Genomic DNA, 19,421 nt, shown 5'->3' with positions numbered 1-19,421 from the left:
ATGCACAGACACAGGGAAGGATGCACAGACACAGGTAAGGGATGCACAGACACAGGGAAGGGATGCACAGACACAGGGAAGGATGCACAGACACAGGTAAGGATGCACAGACACAGGGAAGGATGCACAGACACAGGTAAGGATGCACAGACACAGGGAAGGATGCACAGACACAGGTGAGGAATGCACAGACACAGGTAAGGGATGCACAGACACAGGTAAGGGATGCACAGACACAGGGAAGGGATGCACAGACACAGGGAAGGGATGCACAGACACAGGTAAGGATGCACAGACACAGGGAAGGATGCACAGACACAGGTGAGGAATGCACAGACACAGGTAAGGGATGCACAGACACAGGTAAGGGATGCACAGGGGTGCCCAGGGCCACAGAGGGTTGAGCATGCCTGTCCCCTGGGTGCCACCCTCCAGCTGAAGGGTCTGAGAGATGTTTCATGGCTTCAAAAGCAGCGATGCAGCAGAGGAGTCCCTGCAGTCTGTCACAGACACATTTTCTGAAAAATCCTTTCTTTAAGATTTTTTCTCCTGAGAATCTGAGAGGCCTCAGGAACAAAATGTAAACATTGATTATCTGCTGCTGCTGTGGAATGCAACAGGTGCATCTGTGATTGGTCTCGTGTGGTTGTTTCTAATTAATGGCCAATCACAGTCAGCTGGCTCGGACTCTCTGTCCAAGACACAAGCTTTTGTTATTCTTCCTTTTTCTGTTCTTAGCTAGCCTTCTGATGAAATCCTTTCTTCTATTATTTTAGTATAGTTTTAATATAATATCTATAATAAAATAATAAATCAAGCCTTCTGAAACATGGAGTCAGATCCTCATCTCTTCCCTCATCCTCAGACCCCTGTGAGCACCATCACAGCAGTCTAATGGCAGACTGGTGATAAATACTGGCTTCAAGCCCTGGTGCTGAGTTGACAAAGTCAATTTATCCATGTGCTTAGTTCTGCAGGCAGTGGAAATACTTGTGCTGAAAAGTCTGGTCACAAGAGCTCTACTGGGTAAAGCCATGGACTTACGGGGATACAGGCTTGTCATTCATTTCATTAATTGATTTTGCATTTAAAGAAAATGCACAAAAATGTTTTGCTGCTGTAATTTTTCTGCTTAGAGGTCAGAACTGAAAACAGGACTCTCCTTTTTGATTTGGTCTTACTTCAAATACTTTTCCTTTTCCTTTTATTTAAAAAGATACAGATCTTAAGGTACTACATTTCAAATAAGGTCAGTCTTAAACTACTAAAAGAGAGTAATTTCAAAGGCCTAACCTAACACAGCAGGTCTGTCCCAAAAGTCAGTTTGTGTAAAAATAGCCTTTCATATCCCAAAAGCAATACAAAGATTTTATTTTTTAGTAGTTTTTTTCTTTTTCAACCCTTCACAGACAGCTTTCTCAGAAAATACAGGTGCCTTTATAATTCAGGTTGTAGATAAAGGTATTATTTCACAGAATCTTGATTTTAATCAATCCTTTTTTAAGATCATAGTCAAGACAGTAGGAATGAGAGAACTGTGCTTTATAAAAAGCAAATTGAAATAAGTGAAGCTCTACTTGTGATAAAAGCCCAGCTTGTCACATAGGTGAGGGAATTTCTTTTAGATTTAACAGCATGTGATTTTAATCAATATCATCTGAACAAATTGAGCAAAACAGTGGAATATCCTTTTGGAAGTTACCCTGAGTCATCCCTTGGGGTTTTTTTACAGAAAAAACAACAAAAAAAAGCCTGGTAACCATGTGAAGGGAAAACATGTGTTGGATGGCAATATTCATACTCAGTAACGTGAAAGAAGTAATGAATTGAAGGGAAAGTTGACATATAATGAAATGTTCCGTAACACAAAAATTGCTCCCCTAATTAGTCACAAAGCCATGAACCTGATCACATCGGAATGATGTGTGAAACCTCAGTCAGAAGGAGGTCAAGGCTGATAATGTCCTGCTGTGTCACCAGAAGGTGACATGCACGGCCATAGCTCCTGCCTGAGGAATCTTGTTAGCCATTAGTTATGTAAGGTGGGGCCAGCAAAGCACTGGGATCCCATTGCCTGCAGGGAAATGAGGGTTATCCACAAAGCCAGGAAAGGGACACAAGCCAGCCTGGACCTGCTGAGCACAGGCACACAGTGACCCTGGCACAGAGCTCCCACAGAGCATCCATCCCTCTGCTCCCCACCATGGGCACAACCTCTGAGAGCTCACAGCACCCGCTGGGCTTTGGCAACAAGAGCACACTGGCAAGGAAAAATAACAGAACTGACCTTCCAACTCATGTGGCTGCATGTAGGCTCTGAATTTTGGAGAATGGATAGAAAATTGAAAAGAGATCCAAGCTTAGACATACAAGATGAAAAAGTGAGAGCCTGAAAGTGTTTGCCCTAATGGAAAATCTCATTATTTCAGTGTGTGGAGTCTTTCAGTGCAGCAAATTTAGGGGCAGTGGATAAGGCTTTTTTTTTTTTTTTGCAGAAGAGGCAGTCAAATATTTTGTGGGCCCTCGGGGATGAGGTATGCTCTCAAAAGCCAGACCAGCCTGGAAGGAGCTAAGCAGGCTCTTGTACCTGTAGAGAGGGAGGAAAGCACAGATGAGTGAAAGGGGAGACTGGCTAAAGGAGAGGCAGGAAGAGTCATTAAGGAGATCATATGGAATCAGGGGAATGTTTGGTGAGACGTTTCCTGCCAGTGAGTTATAAGAGATGATGGATAAATTCACAAAAGAAGAGGCTTGCATTGCCCAAATCCCTTAAAATGCTGGGTTTGGAGCAGTAGCACACACTGCATTGACTCAAATCTGTGCTGGCTGAGGAAGGGGAGTGCCTGCCCCCCTGGCCTTGCTCAGCTGCAATGCCCTGAGCCATGACACGCCGGCTGACGCAGTTACGGCACCGACGCTTGACTTCTGTCCTGGGCACAGCTGTCACAAAGATTTGGATGGGGCTGTGGGAATGCTTAATCCAGCAATTTAATCTGGCTCTGTGGGAGCTCTGTGGCTGCACAGGGAGGAGGGAGCCCAGGCAGCTCCTGGGCTCTCTCTGTGCTGCCAGTTGAAAGAATTTCCAGGGCTGCCATGGTGAGCAGCCGACCTTCCCAGCTTGCTCACTCAGAATTCATGCAACAGAGGACTTCTAAAGCCTCAGTTTCAAAAATAACATAAAACTCTGTCCTTGTCCCACAGTCCTGCAAAACCCTTTGGCTGATAGAGGCAGGTGCTCACTTTGATAGGTGTGACGTGAAGGTGAAAATCTGTCCCTAGAGCTGCCTGCTTTTTCTTTTCTCTTTTCTTTTCTTTTCTTTTCTTTTCTTTTCTTTTCTTTTCTTTTCTTTTCTTTTCTTTTCTTTTCTTTTCTTTTCTTTTCTTTTCTTTTCTTTTCTTTTCTTTTCTTTTCTTTTCTTTTCTTTTCTTTTCTTTTCTTCTTCCTGCAAAGTACATTTGAATCTTGCAGTGGTTCTGCTAAATTGGATTCAGCTGGGAAGCAGGGAGCTGTGTGCTGCATATTGAGTGGCAGCACAGACTAATTAATTGCACAGTGATTACATCCACACACCTGCCCCGGGCTTGCAGCAGGTATCAGGTTGCTTGTTGGAGGCAATAATAATGACAATGGTGGTTTGAATTATTGCACAGTGACTGTACACTGCAGTAATGACCACCATGACTCACTGCTTTAAAAACCTGGAGCCACACTTGCCAGTTCAATATTCCCAGAAGTCAGCAGACAAGCAAGGAGATATAATCCACTGAATTTTGTGCAGGTGAAGGCCTGAGCATACCTTTGCAAGGGGTTTCAAAAATATTGTCACAATCCTGCTGACACTAAGGGCTTCCTGGCTGGACTATATGTGGCTGGTCACTCTGAGTTTCCCTCAGGCAGCTGAGACACACAGCAATTGTGTGAAACGGTAGCAGGGACTGCCAGATTAATTCTTCACTCCTGCACATTTGCTCTGAGAAGAGACATAATGTATTTTTAAAATTAAATCCTAAATTGTCAATCAAATGCTCTATAGTGCACTGATAAGTAATGGCAGAGTGCCTTAGTATTGTTTAAGCAGACCAGATTTAAGAATTAGGAGCTAGTCTTTTATTATTATGTTTTATTGCTTTTGCTTCTCCCTCTGAAAACAAGAAGACATCAAGAAAGAGCAAGGGTTTGCTGTGCTGTCCTCAAGGAGGGAGATCCAAGTATATATAAATATTTATAGCAGAGCAGGAGCCACAGGTCTTAAAATGTGTGTGAGCTGGCTTGATACTGAGGGAGAAATACAGACGGTCACAAACTCCATGTGCCAGGTGATAGAGCAACTTTCTGCACCAGAGCTACCTGGTACCTGAAGGGACACCATTTGGGATAAGCCAGCTTGGGACTGAGGCTGACATGTGGAAACCCTTCAAGCCCAGGGGTTATAAGGGGCACTTGAAGCAGGAGGAAAAGATGGAAGCTGCTGAAGCCAACAGAGCAGTCCTGGTGGAAATTGATAGGCAGTGCTGTTAATTCCTGTGGTTAAAAGAGAGAGCTGGGAGCATGGGGATTCATGGAGATGGGTGAGACTGACAGAGGACTCACAGGGCTGGTTTACATCCAGTGCCACAACCAACCCAACTGGACCCAGCTGCAGGGCTCTGTGCCACTGGCAATACAGACAGATCTTTATATCCTTTTTTTTTTGTGGTCACCTTCTTTCCTTGCAGGAATAATTGGAGTTACATGAACAGCAAGTACAAGGTTTCACCCACTGCAAGAAACAGAGCTGCCAATGCTTTCTTAGGTTTGGTATCACTTCTGAGTAGACAGGTGTTGAGGAACACATTGAATGGAGGTAGCTCGGTGTCCAAACTGCACAGACTTATTAAAAATCTTTGTTCAGGGACATGTGAATTCGTGTGCTGTTACTTTCAGTTCACTGTGAGGGACATTATGCAGTGCCACAGCCAGAGGACATCAAGCTTCATTTTGCTTCCATCCTAGAAATGGCCAATTTTTGATACCATGTACTTACACTCATAAGCCAGCCCATCTTTGATCGCTTCATCAGTTCAGATCAAATTAATCTGAGATGGAGAAGGATTCATTTACCCTCTGGGCCTGCCTTTGGTCATCTTGCTGGTTTCTTCTTCCAGCAGCTGGTGGAAGTGAGACCCTAAACCCAACCTAGCTGCAGGAAGAACTCCAACATATTTTTGAAATTCTGGGGTTGTTTCATCATAAAACAGAGTATTAGGAAGATGGGAAGGTAGCAGAGGTTTCAAATATATTGAAAAAACCATAGCACAAAAGCTGATTTTGTGCACCAAACATGAACCCTGACTTGCAGAAAATACAGGTTTTAATAAGTGCTTTTTCATAATGGAGCCAGGGGATCTTACAAAATCAAACAAACAAACTGAAATAAAATAACAAACAATGAAAAACCCAAAAGTAGAAAGAGAAGTTCTTGAGATCTTCAGGGATCACACCCAGGTAATTGTGACCCTCTAGTCAGAAATAAACAACTTTCTCGTTGTCTGACAGGTAGAACGGGGGGGGGGGGGGGGGGGGAAGAAGTAGGATGTAAAGCAAGCCATGGGAGCTTCCTACATTGTAAGGTCTTGGATGTACAGAAAAATTGGATAATGGAAATGATGTGAGAGGCTGGAAATGTCCCATGAGGCAAGCTTGCCTGTCCAGCGTCCTCCCTGCCTTGCAGAATGCTGGTGTTACTGGTCCACCCTGGTGACAAGCTTATAGCTCAGGAAGTTGTGCTTTGCAGCCTGTGGTCTGTGGAAAGCCTGTGGTTGGCAGAGCACTTCCTCCTGCTCATGGTCCCCTTGTTCCTCCTCTGCTTAACTGTCCACCCTTCTACTCTTTGGTCTACAGCTGATGCTCTGCACACCTAGCTTAGCTCAGCCTGGGAAGGACCAAGCTTAACAGCCAATGCAGCAGCTGTTCCAGCTGCCAAAAGGTAGGACAAGCCAAGGGTGTCCTAAACATCCTGACACCTCACAGGTCAGCAGAACTCTGTCTCCCACCTACTCTACCTTCCTTTACAGGCACTGTCAATTTCAGCAGTGAATTTTGCACTCTGCAATTGAAGTGAGCTCTTCTGTACCTGCCAGGGATTCCCAAATGCCCATTTCTGTGAAGGCTAGCAGGTTTGCATGCATCTGAGCCCTGTGTGTCCATCTAAGTTTGCCAAAGTGGAACAAGTCACCACCCTGCTGGGGAGCTCCATTAAAGGCACAGAGGGATCAGGTGTGGGACAGCTCACCTACCCTTAAACCACTCACCAGTGAAAACCAACAGAGGAAGTTACAAAAATGAACAAGTTCTACTACACTGCAAGGGCAAAAAGGTGTCATGGCCACTTGTGCAGGTGGAAGAACTGTAAATCATGTGTCAATTTATTAAGTAACCAGTAGCCACTGAGTTTTCTGGTCACGTATGACACCAGGCTGGTGTCTTATGCAGTGGCTTGGCTTGAAGGTCCGATGGGTCAGCAGCACTGGAGGAGCTGTGTGGCCATGCAGTGCTGCCTGGAGGGCTCAGCAGGGACAGCTGGGCTGGCTTGGAGGAGCTGAGCCTCGGGAGCAGAATCACCAAGCTCTGCTCAGCCCTGGTGCCCTGGCTCCTGCCATCACTGGGTTCAAAGCCAACGCATGGATTTTCCTCATTACTTCCACAGTGCAGGCAAAGGATGTGACCGCAGATTATCTGCTTTTGAACTCTGTAGAGCCTTGCCCCCCTGCAAGGGGAGCAGTCAGGTGAGCTCTGGAGGAGCCTTGCTGGGTGAGAGCTGCTGGTGCTGTGGGGGTGTGTAACCATGACCCTCCCCAGAGCACAAACCTGCTGCTCAGGAACAGCGGTGCCTCTCTAAGGGTGGGAGCAGCAGGGCCCAGTAACCCAGGAACAGAGAAGCAGGGGTGCCTGCAGTGCTTCCCATGAGCCCTCCAATACTTCTTCATCCTAAATTAATCAAGATTAATTGTAAGTGCTTATAGAGAAGCAGCAGCAATATACCTGTCAGACCCTCCTGTCAACAATCTTTCACAAAGAGTTCTCTCAAGGGGTGGGGAGGTGTAACGAAATGTTTATTAAGTCCCAGCTTCTCTGTTTCCTACATTCATTAGGTCTGCCCCTCTATTTAAATATACACAAAGTCATATATACAATAAAAAACTGCATAAGCATGAAACCCCCAAAAAGTACAAGCTAATTCTCATAACTGATAGTTCCCAGGCCAGCTCTACTAACAAACAAACCTTCTCACACATACTCACAGCCATAGCATGGACAGAAACAACATAAAAAACAAACATGCAAAAATTTCCTGAAGGAAAAGCCCTTCTTTCAAAGATTCCCCTGCTTTTTTTCCCCTTTCAGTCTGGCCATTTCCTGCATCATTAACACCAGTGGAATAATGGGATATCCTGCCTGTGGCCCCACACTGGACTGGGGCCATTACATCCTATTGTTGCAGTATGCCTTGGCTGGTATTCACAAACTGTACTGCTGCCTTTATGTAACTTTGCATATTTATTTTTGCAAATTTATTTTGTATTTATTTTACATATATATTTTGAAGACAACAAATTGCCTCACAAAGATCGACTGTATTTCTCTTTTTACTCAGTCAATAGATACTTTGTCAACTCAGAACCACTTTGCAGGTTTTATTAGCTGTGCTCCCTTCCTAACAACAGTCAGTTAATGATAAGTTGTTCTCCCCCACATTTACAATCAGAGATTTTCAGGGCATTTGTCCTTTGCCTATTTCAAACCCAAATTATTGTCTTAGGAATGTCAGCATATCAGCAAAACTAAAGGTTTTTCTTTGTGTGCAGGAATGAAGAATCATTTATACTTCTGCAAGGCCCTTTCAGGGCAAAGAGAAGAGAGCTGCTGGAACACCAGCCTAGGCAGGGTCACAGTGGCTAGAGAACAGACATTTTCCTAAACAAAAATCTGCAAACATGTTTGTTGGATAATCCAGCTTCTCTGGAAAGGCTTGTGCAATGTAGAAACCAGAAGCAAATGTTGTGAAGAAGAGAAACAACTTCTTAGGCTTTAAGACCATAAAGAAACCCCAGACCTCCCTCACCCTGCCATGTCAGTGCCCAAGAGGGGCCCAGCTGAGCCCAGCCTGGAGAGAAAGGTTGATTCTCTGCATTCCAAAACCTCCTGAAGTGCTGGAGCACAGAGCACCCCTGCTTGTACTGCAGGGTCAAGGCGGTGGGCAGAGGTTTTGCCCCTTTCCAGCTCATCTGGACAGGAAGGAAGATGGAAATGGAAAGCCAGGGAATGCTTTTCTATGTTGAAATCACCTAACAAAGAGGGGAAAAGGAAACGGAAAATAAAGGGGAGGGACAAATTTCCAATTCAAACTTCATTAAGAATAGGCTGCAGTTTAGCTTTCATAAAGCCATTCTATTTCAAAACATATCTACTTAAAAAAATTATTTGAAATCTGCATGACGTCTTAGAGCCAAAAACCTGGACAAAATATTTAGAGAAGCATCAGACTAGAGATAAAAAGCTATGGCCTTGCTCACCCTGTGAGGGATTGAGTGTAGGCTTGAGGCACACCAGACATGAGAGGCCAACTACACACACTTGCATAATGCTGAGCAGCTTTCCTCTGCACTAAGAAATATCTGCAAACCCTTATCTCAGTCTTCATTTGCAACTAGAAATGGTTGTTTTGCCAAGGGAAATAAATCCACTGGACTTTCATTCTGCAGTATGCGAAGGAGCAGGGCACAGCACTTCTGAGGTCTCTTATAAGGCACCACACAAAGTGGCTTGCTTACACACAAATATTCATGTCTTGGGTAAGACTTCCTTCCAGGGTGAATGGATTTCACTATGTGGTACTCTTAGTGAAAAAAACAAATATCTAAACCTGTGAACCTTCTCTTAGTCTGTCCTCCTTAAGTCTTACTCCAGCAATTTCATATGCCTCATTAACTTTGATTAGGCATTAAGGAAATGTGTTTATTTCTTGCTTTATTAGCTGATGGGATCCCTGCCTGCATTTACACTGGGGCAAGGTTAGAGATCTGCCTTCGTGAGGGAAGGAGAGGAAGAAGAAAAGAGCTTGTTTGGGTATTTCAGAGATATGGAAAGGACATGGTCTCTCACCACCTTCTAGTGGTGAATCCCTCCAGAACACCTGGAAACAACCCAGGGTGGGAGAGGTTCTGGTTTGCTAAGCTGTGCAACCTGTCCTGTGGGTGGGCATGTCCCTGTGCTGGTGGGACAGCCTGAGACTAAAGCCTGGGCTGGTTAGTGTCAGAAACTGTCCCTGCAGTGACTGGCAGCTCAGCATGTGACTACAGATCCTGCCAAGCAGCAAGACAAACTGCCAGCTCCCCCAGACCCCACCAAACCACTGCTGGGGCCTCAAGCTTGTTTATTTAATTGTGTTTATGGTCACTGTGTCACCAGGGCTAAAATGTAGGTAAGTCATGAGCCACAGGCTTTGTGTTCAAACCACAAGACAGTTTAAGACAACCCACAACATGGCTGTCTTGGTCATGTCCTGCTCAAAACATCTGTGCTGCAGCCACCCCTATAGTCAGGCTGCTGTGGCTTGTGTGGCACCAGGGCACTCTGACTCAGGGGGCCAGAGGGGGAGAGAAGGTGAGTGCTGGGCACAGCTCTCTGGCCTGGCTCCCTGCTCAGCTTGGTGAGCCATGAACAAATGTAAGACTTTGGTTCAGCCCACTGGCACCAGTCACCCTGAACTACTCCCTGGAAGTGCTGCTTCTCCAGTAAGGCAGAGATCACCATGGGTGCATGGGTTCCTAAATGGACACAACAAATAAACACCTAAAGTCAGGCAGGGTAAATGCAGACTAGATCTAGACAGGAAGCCCTAATAGCAAAGGGAGACAGCAGAGTGCCAGGCCAAGGGACCAAGGCCCTCATCCATCCCTGTCTCAGTTGCTGTTCACAGTGCCCCTCCTGCAATCTCTGCTGGCCTTCCAGCACTGAGGACCCATCTCTGCTGGGAAGGTAACAGTTGTTTTCCCTTTTGGCTAGAAAGGTTATCAGTGAGATCCAGCCTAAAATTAACTACTTTCTAATCCCAAAAAGGATTAGAATGGGAGTTCAGGACACAATTACACAAAAACGTTCTGTATTACATTTTAGTCCTATGGACAGAAAGGAAAGTTGGCCAAAGCCAAGCTCTTTCCTGTGTGTTGATTCAGCAGAAGAAGCTTTGAGCTTTCCTCGATTTCTTGTTTTGTGGAGGGTGTCAGGAGTGACACATTCCTTGAAGAGAACTTAAGGGGGCAAAAAAGGAAAGAGAAGAGAAAAATTCTTGGCAGGCAAGATGAAAGGCTGGGCTGGGTCCCAGGCTGTCATTTAGCCAAGTATGTGTGACAACCTTTTTTTGCCTGGAAGTCTGCTAGCAATTTGCAGAACCATGCTGCAGGTAGCCAGCAGTGCTGTCTCCAGACTTCGCTATTTGTTGGTCTCTCTCTGTTTCCTTGGTGAATTTTTCCAAGCAGCAGAAAATTCAATCCAGTTCACAAGGGGCTGCAGCTGCTTTCTGTTCTGCCCAACAGCTGCTTGTACAAGAGAGAGCCTTCAAAAGACTGGCTTGCTCTGGAGGACCATGGGAGGGATGTATGTGAGCTGTGTGGATTCCCTGTATTTGGCAGAGTTTTGCCAGAATCCAGAAGGCTGTCTGTATTCAGTTGCTTTCAACAAAGCACTTGAAATTCCCCAACAACTCATTAGCCTTGCAAAAACAAAGAGAACATATTAATTAACATGGTCAGGAGATAGTTTCAAGCAGTAAGACAGGGGTTCCAACCCTACCAGGGATACACAGACCCAGAGGAATTCCCAGCAGCCACACCTCTTGCAGGAGCATTCTCAGAGCCAGGATTCCAGGCCTGCCTCAGAGAGCAGCTCTCAGGGTGGGGTTGTGTGTTCCTCCTCACCCAGGGACATGGAGGGTGCTGCAGGAAGAGGACTTTTCCACATTCTCCCCACACACCAAAAAACTCCAAAGTACAAGCATTTTGCTTCAGCTGTAGAGGCTGTGTAAACACCGAGGAGAGCTGGTTTAGCTCCATAATCCAGCAGGGAACTCATCCACCAAAGAGAGAAGGCTTTCTGCTCCTAGCATCACCCCAAACTTAAAGAATGGTCTGAGGAAAATCAAAGTTTCACTGCTCAACAAAGATCCAAAGGATTGGGCTATGACATAAGTGACTACAATCAAATCACCTCCATTAATTTGTGCCTCAGTTTCCCTTCCTATAGTAACAGTACCTGCCTTTAGCTGGTTGTTGGGAGGCTTAATATCCCTGAATCACCCAGAGATCCTTTCATAAAGACAAGGACTTTATATTAATCACACAGTGTGATTACAGTTACTAAAAACACTTTATCCCTCTTAAAGGCACCAGTAATTCAGAAGGCAAAAATCCTTTACTCAGACACAAATACATTCTCTGTTTAGCAAAAAGCTAATAGAAAGTCTGGGAAAGGCACACACATAGGCATGTGTGTATTAATCTATTTGGAAAGAGCTGCATTCCATAGCACTCCCTGGCTTGTGTGTATCTAACAGAATATCTATTTAGGAAAATGTGACTAGCACAACCAGCTATGCAATGCTCACATCTGCTAATCCTTTACTGCTCAAGTAATCATCCTCACTTGCAAAAAGATTTATACCATTTTGGGTGCAGGCAAAGAGGAGCTAAGCACTTCAAAACTCTTGCAGCTGATGATCTTGAGGGAAGCACTGCCCTCATGGTCCCCTTCAGCTGGGTACAGGGATCTCATTTCTGGAGGTAGGCAGAATCACATTAGACAGTTTAGACAGGTACAGAATGGACAGGGGAAAGGCCTGTGGCTACAGTATTTACCATACTGGGTGATGCTTGTGGCCCTGTTATATTTGCACAGGTTAAGCAGCACTGCTCCCTCGACCACAGCTGCTTCACAGGCCTGTGCTACCAGGTACTTTGACAGACATTTCCCCCTCCCTCCCCCACAATTAAAGGAGACCAGCTGAAAGCTTCCTTGCCTCTCTGAGATACACTCCCTGACAGCCTGGGATGGATGCTGAGCTCAGCCAGCTCCAGCTCTGGGGTTACTCCAGGCTGACACCCGAGTGTGGCTCCAGCTAAGCCCTGTGCATCCGTGTGGGTCAGGAATTCCCCTCGCCAGGGTGGGGAGGAGGGAATGGCCCTGGTGCTCCTGCATTGTATGAGCACATCAGGGCTGCCAAACAGAGTGGTGGAGGGAGGGAGAGTGCCAAGGAAATGCAGCACACACACAGGCAGCCCTGTGAAACAGCCCTGCCCTCTGCAGCAGATGGGGTGCAACCCTGCCCAAGGACAGCTCTCCTCTCCCCTGTGTACCACAGGCAGCCCTGTCTGGCTGGGAAGCATAGAAATAGACAGATTGTGCAGATTGTGACCCTGTGCAGGTTTTTTGGTGGCTAGCTCCCCATGAATGCCTGTTCAGCTGTGTTCTCCCCTTTGTGCAGCTGGATCAGTGCCAGAGCCAGGCTGTGCCAGTGCCCTGACACCTCCCCATGTGCAGTGCAGACGAGTCCCAGCTCACAACAATGAATTCCAGAGGACTCCACTGGGGCTGGCTCTCTGGACAAGCTGTTCAAGTGGTGTGTCACCAGGACAGCACTCAGTCACACATTTGGCACTTCGAGTTCATGGGTGGCCCCACTGATTTCACCCCACAAGTGCCACACAATGTTCTCTGTGGCCCATGGCCAGCACTTCTGGCTACCTGACCCAGCTTTGAACAAATTCCACAGCTCAGGGCACAGTCAGGAACCCAGGCCATGCCTACCAGGGCTGTGTGGGCACTGCCTCCTCCCATTCAGCAAATTCTGGAGAAGAAAGCACCTTCACTAAACCTCTCACGTACCTGTGCCTAGATTGTTAAAAAGACATTTTCTCATACAGGCAGCCAGGCACACGTGATTTTGACTAGCTTCTACCTAGCTCCAAATGAGGATTTACTTGACAGATTCTGCTTCACTGCTCATCATGAAACACCGACCCCGCACCACAGAAAAAAACTAATCTCAAAATTGGGATTAGGAAGAGATGTAGGACATAGACTGAATTGCAGACCAATGCCTGCTTTGAGATCCAAGAATTGCAACTTCACTGCCCTTGTAGCATGATTTTGCTTTAACTGCTTCCACTGGTACTTGAAGGCCTTCTTAAACTCTCTTCTGCAGTCTCCTTTCATTCTTGTTTTCTCAGTTTTGGTCTAGAGAAATCTGAAAGTCTTCTTTAGTAGTATGAATACTTTAAAACTAATTTTTTTAAATAATGATCAAACATCTCAGCTTTGTAACTATTTCTGCTTTAATTCCTCAGAAGGAATTAAAAGTGCCAGGTCAGCAAAATAATCTGTGATTCAGCTGCTGCTCTGAACACTGGGACTGCCAAGACCAGGTCCATCCCAGCACATCCCATCCCTTGTGACTTTAGGACCACCCAGAGCTGATGACATTATAGCAAGAGGCATCACAGCCTCTCTTTGGTCCTGTACAGAACATGTGCAAAACATGCTTTTCACTGGCTCCTTCTAATCCTAAATCTAATTAGAAATATTGTAATGACATATTAAATACCTAAACTCATTAATTTGTAACTCCTCACAAAGGGCAACTGAAACAATCACAAACATACAGACACCCTTCCCTACACAGGGGGAATGCCTTTTGCTATGGTTGGAAAAGTGTGACAGACTTCTGGGGCACCAAGGGCTTTTGATGACCGTATCTTCACTCTCCCACAGATCCGTCTGCATTAGAATTTGACCACTTATTCCAAACAGCTGCCTGTTCATTCTAATTACCTTTCAAAAAGATATTTATTTCTATTCTCAAATGCAAAAAACCTCCTCCCTTCAAAATTATAAAGTTTGAAGTTCTGTGATGTACAATATTTTGTCCAAGTTTCACTAAGGTTTCTGTGCTCTTTATCAATTGACCCAGACAAGCATTTAAAACTCTCCAGATTTTTTTTCTGCCTAATGGATTTGGTTTAGGTATTGTCTTTAATATCTATTATTCAGGTAATTTTTGAGACTTTTCTGAGTCTCATAATCCTATATTGCTGGTCTCAGAGAACCCATCTATATTTACTGATTAATGAGTAGAAATAAAGTCTATTATCATTTAGAAGTATGATGTAAAATAGATAATCTCTAAAATACCTGGACTACATACACATGGTTTGATGCTGTCATCTTATTGCAGGGCTCCATACTGTTGTCTCCTATCACAAAGGTTCCACACCTTCTTGGTGTTTCTGCTGGGCATCTCCTCAGAACACTGACTCTATCTTCTCCACAAAGAATCCAACTGACTCCAGTTCCCTTCTTACCCACCCACCCCACTCTTTTATAGCATCTTCTTCTCATTGCTCACAGCTGTGGCCTGTTAAAGTCAGGCCTGTCCTAATCTTTGATAATTGGCCCAGCTGCAACTCCTTAGGGGTAAAATTACTTTCTACACTATCTTTATTTTCTTACATTCTATCCCCCTGCGGTTTGATCAGGTATGAAGCCAGCCCAAATTTGTGCCAAGCTGCCCTCCCAGCTGGTCTCCAGGACCCAGAGCTTTACAGGAACACCTGTGCACACAGAGCAAGGGAGATGTGAGCACCTCAGGTGCACGTTTTTCAGCCTGTGCTGCCTCTAGGTTGTAAAGCCAGCAGTACAAAGCAGCTCGTAGCCATTTAGGACAGGAAGTGAAGAACTATATTTAGCTGAACCTGTAGTAGAAAGTAGATGATGAGAACGTTGCTTAAATTTGTGCCCCCATTCCTGTGAGCACTGGTATAGGACTCTGCAGTGCTGAGAGGTTCCTGCTCAGGGGCAATATTCCCACTGTGGTCTGTCCTCTGGGAACCAAAGGGACAGTTGCCTTCTCTGCTACCACCAGCACCACTGCACAACGTGTTCCAAGCATCCACTAAGTTTGGCAAGGACTGACAAACTGGAAGTGCTGGGAAAACCACGTAACAAAGTCAGTGAGGTTGTGAACATGCTTTTCAGTTAAATAAATTTTGGGAGGCTTTTGTCTCCTCTCTACCAAATTCAGGTGGCTTTGGAGAGCACCTCCTTTTTTGTATCTTTACAGTGATATCCCAGTCTAGGTGCAATCATCTTGAGCACAGGTATTTCCCTCCTGAGAAGCACCATCCTCCTCAACTGGGAAGTGTATCCCTTATGAGAACTTGACAGACAGCAGGGGTTTAATAACACTGATTTGTTTCCAGTTGCTTGAAATGCCCTTTCCCCTTTAAACACCACATCTCACAGGTTCTGGTGAGAGTACTTCTTTTCTATGAGGAGTACTTTACAATATTTTCTGAGGCAAACAGAACTTTTTCCACTGATTCAAATAATCTGAGATTTAGTCCTTTACAAAGGACGGCAGTTGAGTTTTAAATATTTTTTTCTCAGTTCAAACCTGATCTTGGTAAAATTTGGTATAAGATTTATTTACTGCACTGCAGAGATGTATGTGTAGCCTGGGTAGAAGAATTCCTTCATAACAAAGCTCTTGTGACCTAGTAATAACACCAAGGCCATGGATTTGATCCCTGTGTGGGCTATTCACTCAAGAGCTGGACTCACTGATCCTTGTGGGATCAGAGAATAGTCCATAATTCTGTGAAAACTCCCAGTCATGGTTTTCATAGCATGCTTCATAGGTTCTATGGTCTGCTCTACACAGGAGATCAGACTAGACAATCAAAACTTTCCCTTCTGAAGGTAAAATCAGTGAATCTGTGAGACTGTTGCAGTTTACAGATTCCCCCAGTGTTTGACCTCTTTATGTCTACATTCATCACATGAAACCTGTCAACTGTGATGTGGATTTTGTGCCAAAAAACGACATGTCACCAAAAGATGCACAATCATTACTGCATTAGGTAGTCTGCTGTCCCAGAAACGAGAACCACTGTAACCCATCCCAGCTACCTGAAACAGCCATTTTCTCAAAGATGGATTCAATATTTGCACATAACATCTCTGTCTCAGCTCCTGCCTGCTCTACTCATCATATCCTCCATACATTTGCCAGATGTTGGAGTGAAGGCATTTATCTTTACACGAAACCATGGTCACCATGGTCAAGCAGCTCACATTTCTCCAGATGTTTTGTGATCTCACCACTTTATAATGTTCCTAGGAGTTAGCCTCATTCTAGGTGAGAATTAACGGTTGAATGTTAAATTCCCCTGCTTCTCTCCCATAGCATTGTGGAAGAATTTGATTAGATTGATTTCTATCCAGCTCCTAACTGCACTTCTCCCTCATTCCCCTCTGAGTGGCTACTAACTCTAATTCCTCTCTCAGAAATCTGGAGGCAGATTTCTCCCCAGTGTCTTTCTGACATTTGACAGATGTAAATCAGCAAAACTTGTTTATGGATTCACTAGATGCAGAATAGAGCCTAGTCCTTACTAGGAATGAATGCATGGATATTTCCAAGTTGCTGGGGTACTTCCATGATAATTTGCACTGCCATCATTCCTGTGCATGTGATTAAGATTTCCTTTTTAACTAATGTTAAACTATGCTGAACAGAGGGGCAATCTCAGGAGTTTCACATGCAATTTTGGTGTAGAGAATTTTAAAATCAGGTTTAGGTTCTCCATCAGCACCTTGCCTTAGGTTACCATTTATTTTGAAAGCGATGAACTCCAAATACTTTGCGTAATTTGCACCTAATTCAGTGTAACCATAACAGGAAATCAGCTAAACACAACTTAGAAATGTTTCTAATTCTGTAATGTGTTGGAAGCCATAATGTATGCATGCTAAAATGTAATTTTGAGGATCTTCAGCAATATCATAGCATGTAAACAGAAAGAGTTAAAATAGATTTTAAAATAGCCAAGTTCCTCTTTATGAGTGGCAGATAGATTGGATATAAAGACAATCAGTTAATGAAATAAAAGGTCATTCTGTTAAATTGTTTGTATGCTCAAAAAACCTATGAAGAATGCATGCAGCATGCCCATTGATGCTTCAATATTCCTCCAACCACTTGATTTACAGTCCTGATATAGGGTATGTGGCTTGTTTACTTTTTCCTGCAACTCTAGACAGAAAACAAACCTTTGCAAGCATGTGGCTCCTTTCAGACATCTCACAAAGAGACAAATATATCTTCCAGTCTATCATACTTAACATCTTAACTGTCACAAATGCAGGGAATATCTGCAAAGTACAAATAGTAAGTTCCTCTCACCAGTCTACAAGGATTGGATGCTTTCATTTTTTCCTGACAGCTGTGTGATCTTTGTCCCTGAGTGTTTAACATTACATGGAACTGAAGAATTATACCTTGAATCAGGAGTGGCATTGTTCCACTTAAAGCAAACAACTGAACAAGGCAAAAGCAGTGAGAACTGCAATGCAGGGTCCTGCCTCCATCCCACCCCTCCATGTGTGTATTTGGGAGCAGGGCTACAGTAAAACCAGCACACAGTGCCCTGCCAGCAGCAATTCCCCCCTTTGACTGAGGGTGATCTAAGTAGGGCAGCACCCCCTGTAACTGGAACTGCAAGTATCCCATATCTGTCCACCCATCCACAGAGCCGCTTCTACTGCATTCAACACAGAAATATCTGAAACCTTTGTTCATGGAAAACAGGCTAAGTGTGTTAGACAGATAAGAAAAAGTCTCAGTATCTGGTATTATTATGGTTTTCCAAGGGGGAAGGGGCAGGGGGTGTGACTGACAGTTTCAGCAGCTATGTAATTCTCCCTTGCTTGTTTAAAACAGGAAACAGAAATGCCCAGCTTCAGCATGGGCTTTATGATACAACCAAGCCTTGGGAGGATTCCAGCCTTATCCTGGAATTCCAGTAGCTTGCTGACTGTCCTTTGTATCAAAACCCATTTTCTCTCCCACTGTTTTCCCGGGATTTGGTCCTGCAAGGTGCAGTGTTTTGGCCAGAGGCAAGGGAAGCCTGTAGTCCTTTCCTGACAGAAAGTGCACGTGAAGTCTCCTGGGAGCGTGGGGACAGGGTTTGTGTACACCTCAGTGTGCAGGCACTGAAGGGACCAGCAGCTCATAAGGACAAGCCCTTATCCACTTCTGCATTTGAGAAAAAACAAAGCAAGCCTCCCAGAAAAGCTTTGTCACATTTCCAAAAACAAAGAAGTCCCCTTTTCTGTCCTTTGCCCCAAACTGTAGATTTGGATTTACCCTTCTTCCTTAAATAGCTAAGGTTCAAGCTAAATAAAGCTATTGCAGTTTGTTTTCAGCTGGAACATGTCAGTTAAAGGAACAGAGTCATGCCACACCATTGTGACTGTGTAACTAGTAACTCAGCAGTCAGCTCACACATGCAGCCGAGAACTCTTTGTTAAGTAGGAAAGGGAAAGCAACAGTTATTAAAAATGAACAGTCACTAAAGATTCAGGACTTACCCTGAGTCATCCCTGGCTCCCTTCTCTCCTGCTGATGTTTTCATCATTACAGCAAACTTTTAAGTCACTTTCTGTATCACAGTGGCTTGAGAGTTCCTCGGTCAGAAAAGCAATTCCTTCCCATCGCTGAGCAGAACTTCCACATCCTCAGGTTTTGTACTGAGATGGTATTTCAAGGGCATGAGGGGGAAGATGTTTAAAACCAGCTTCAGGCTCAGTAGTATCAAAGGGCAGAGGACTAAACAAGCACTGAAATGAAAGCAAACTACCAAGAAGATCCGATTTTAGCCTCTCTTATTTCTACTTCCTGTATTTATATGAACGGGGGATTTCAGGAAGAGGCAGTCTTTGGTGGTCAAGGGTGTGTGTGTGAGTGTGTGTGTGTGTGTTATAAAGCCATATTTAGTAGCGCAAGCAGGTTAACCTTATTAGAAAGAAGGGCCTGAGACTTTCAACTAATTTGTTTCTCTAACCTAGGAGGGTTTCAGGGGAAATCATTTAACAGACTACAGGTATACCAGGAGGCAACAGAGCACAGTGAACTTTGTAAAGGATTTTGTAAGGCAGCAAAGCAGTAAGCCTCCGTCTGCAAATTCCTGAAGCATGTGTATTTCTACTGCTTGAGTAACTGGAACCAGATGGAGCTTGGAAACCTTTCTATTTACACAGGACCTGAGCAAACGAAATGTCTAACGCTGGCAGAGGGCAGTTGTGCAAGAGCATTCCCAGTTAAAGCAAAAGCTAAGGCTAAGTTGTGTGATGCTGGCAGAGGAAGAGCTCTCCAGGCTGGGAAGCTCAGTGGGGCTCGGGGCACGTTTGACCTGCAGCCACTGCAGCAATCGAGGCTTTGCTGGGAGGGAAACCTGACCCAGCACATGCCAGATGTGCAGGCTGGGGCTGCCAGATGTGCTGCCAGACAGGGCTGGTGGCACCCCTGTTTGGCAGCCCTGTGGCTCCA

At 44.8% G+C, this 19,421-nt stretch overlaps 1 protein-coding gene across 1 annotated transcript in view; it reads right to left on the bottom strand.

Annotated features, from left to right (window-relative positions):
• The window catches only part of RIN3 (Ras and Rab interactor 3), a 65,580-nt gene extending 46,899 nt beyond the window's left edge, over window positions 1–18,681 (bottom strand). The window contains exon 1 of the mRNA XM_058807212.1: window positions 18,464–18,681. Within this exon, the coding sequence (XP_058663195.1) occupies window positions 18,464–18,510 (47 nt within the window). The 5' untranslated portion in view covers window positions 18,511–18,681. The remainder of the gene's footprint in view (window positions 1–18,463) is intronic.
• Window positions 18,682–19,421: the final 740 nt, after the last annotated feature.

This window comes from Ammospiza caudacuta, chromosome 6 (assembly GCF_027887145.1).
Source record: "Ammospiza caudacuta isolate bAmmCau1 chromosome 6, bAmmCau1.pri, whole genome shotgun sequence".
NCBI lineage: Eukaryota > Metazoa > Chordata > Aves > Passeriformes > Passerellidae > Ammospiza > Ammospiza caudacuta.
Note: the sequence above shows the minus strand (reverse complement) of the source record. Positions and strands in the feature narration are given on the sequence as shown.